We start from the raw sequence: 2077 nt of genomic DNA, 5'->3' as shown, positions 1-2077 counted from the left end.
GGGGAACTGCCCCTCATTCCGTGGCTCCGCCCACCTCCCCAGTGCTCCCAGTGCCCAACTGGGATCGACCCATCGCTGGCGGCTCCTCCCCCTCCCCCCCCCTCAAATTTCGGGACAAATTTAATTAAGTCCCCGCTAATTAAAGACGATTTTTAACGGCCTTTCCAAGCCCCTCCCACTGTCTGAAAGCCCCACCCAAAATTCCCCAAGTTCAGCCGAAGGTGGAGCGTTAAAAACGAGGCCAAAAAGGTAAAAATTGAGGCAAAAATGGGGTTTTTTTTGGTTTTGGGGCTTTTTTGGGCAAATTGTTTCGGGGGTGGGTGGGAACGAGGAGCAAAAATTCCCTTTTTCTTCCTTTTTTTTTACTGTCTGTGTCTTCTTGGTGGTTTTTGGCACAACCAGGGGGCAAAACAATTGGCACGACCCAATTTGGGCAAAGACCTGCCAAATTTGGGAAAAACACCTGAAATTTTGGAGGGGGAAAAAAAACAAATTCAGGGCAAAAAAAAWYCCCMRAWTTKGKYMAAAMCCCCYYCMAATTTTTGGCCAAAAAATCCCCAAATTTGAGTAAAGAATAAAAAACCGTCCAAATTTGGGCAAAGCCCCCCAGATTTGGGTCATTAGTGCCACCAAATGTGTGTTTTGGAGGAAAGGTTTCCTTACCCTTGAGGTTCTCCCGGTTCTCCCAAACCCTCGTCCCAAAACCGGGAGGAAAATCGAGCGTTTTCAGCCTTTTTTTAAGGAAAAATATTGAATTTTTTGGGTTTTTTTTTTTTACTTTTGTGACTTTGTATTTTCCACGTCGGGCCAATAAAAATCCGACTCGGGATGAAAAAATGGCCAAAAATGGGTTTGTTTGTCGTTTATCCCCCATTAAAAAAAAAACACCCCAAAAAAATTAAGGGATTAAAAAGGCCAAAATTGGGTTTATTTATAATTTTCCCCCAATAATTAAGGGATTTAAAAAAAAAAAACACCACACCAAAAATGGGATTTCTTTATAATTTCTCCCCAAAAATTAACGGCCAAAAAATTCCCTCCCTTTTCCCCCAACCTGAAAATTGGGGTAAAAAAGGGTCATTTTGATATTTTTTGGGGGGCAGGGGGGGTGGGAATTCAATAAAGATGCGACACGTGAAATAATTATTAAATTATTATTAAATTATCAAATTAATATAAATACCCCCCCAAATCCGCAATAAATAACCCCGAACCCGATACACAATTAAATAGAATAAATAAATAATAATTAATTAATAAATAATTAATAAATAATTAATAAATAAATCCCAGAGGGGGCGGGGCTTAAGCCGAGGTAGGGGCACCCATTGGGCGCCAAAATCAGCCCCTCCCCCCTCCCCGAGGCCACGATGGGCTCGTTAATTATGCAAATGAGGTAGAGGCGACCTCCTTAATTAGGCAGATGAGGCGGCTCCGCCCAGTTCCCGCCCTGCCCAGTGCTCCCAGTGCCCGACTGGGACCGACTGGTCGACCCGGGGCGGCACCAAAGACCCGTCGTTGGGGCGTCTCCCGACCTTAACGGCTAATTAACGGCCTCGTTAATTAGGGGATGGGGAACGCCCCCTCACCCCGTGGCCCCGCCCACCTCCCCAGTGCTCCCAGTGCTCCCAGTGCCCGACTGGGGCGGGGCCGACCCCAAAACCCGTCCCTGGGTCTCGCTGGCTCGTCGTTGGGGCGTCTCCCAAAACGGAGCCCTTCGACCTCCCCGGGCTAATTAACGACCCTGTTAATTCCCGTCGGTCCACAGGGACGTCCCGGCAGGGGCTGTGGGTCCCTCGAGTGTCCCCAGGGGTGTCTCAGGTGTCCCCAGAGGTGTCCTGGGTGTCCCCACAGGTGTTCCAGGTGTCCCCAGAGGTGTCTCAGGTGTCCCCAGAGGTGTTCCAGGTGTCCCCACAGGTGTCCCCAGAGGTGTCACCACAGGTGTCCCCACAGGTGTCCCCACCCATCGGGTGTCCCAGTTGTCCCGTTGGTCCAGAGGGACGTCCCAGCAGGAATTGTGGGTCCCTCGGGTGTTCCAGGTGTCCCCAGAGGTGTCCCAGGTGTCCCCAGAGGTCTC

General features: G+C 49.7%; 1 protein-coding gene across 1 annotated transcript in view; it reads left to right on the top strand.

Annotated features, from left to right (window-relative positions):
• Positions 1 to 1941, top strand: part of LOC115307320 — a gene marked incomplete at its 3' end in the record, with an annotated part of 28091 nt that extends 26150 nt beyond the window's left edge. The window contains exon 6 of the mRNA XM_029958864.1: positions 1769 to 1941. Within this exon, the coding sequence (XP_029814724.1) occupies positions 1769 to 1941 (173 nt within the window). The remainder of the gene's footprint in view (positions 1 to 1768) is intronic.
• Between the last annotated feature and the right edge of the window lie 136 nt (positions 1942 to 2077).

The sequence above is a fragment of the Manacus vitellinus genome, unplaced genomic scaffold (genome assembly GCF_001715985.3).
Source record: "Manacus vitellinus isolate BGI_N305 unplaced genomic scaffold, ASM171598v3 scaffold_176_pilon, whole genome shotgun sequence".
Lineage (NCBI taxonomy): Eukaryota > Metazoa > Chordata > Aves > Passeriformes > Pipridae > Manacus > Manacus vitellinus.
This window is presented reverse-complemented; position numbering and strand designations above follow the sequence as displayed.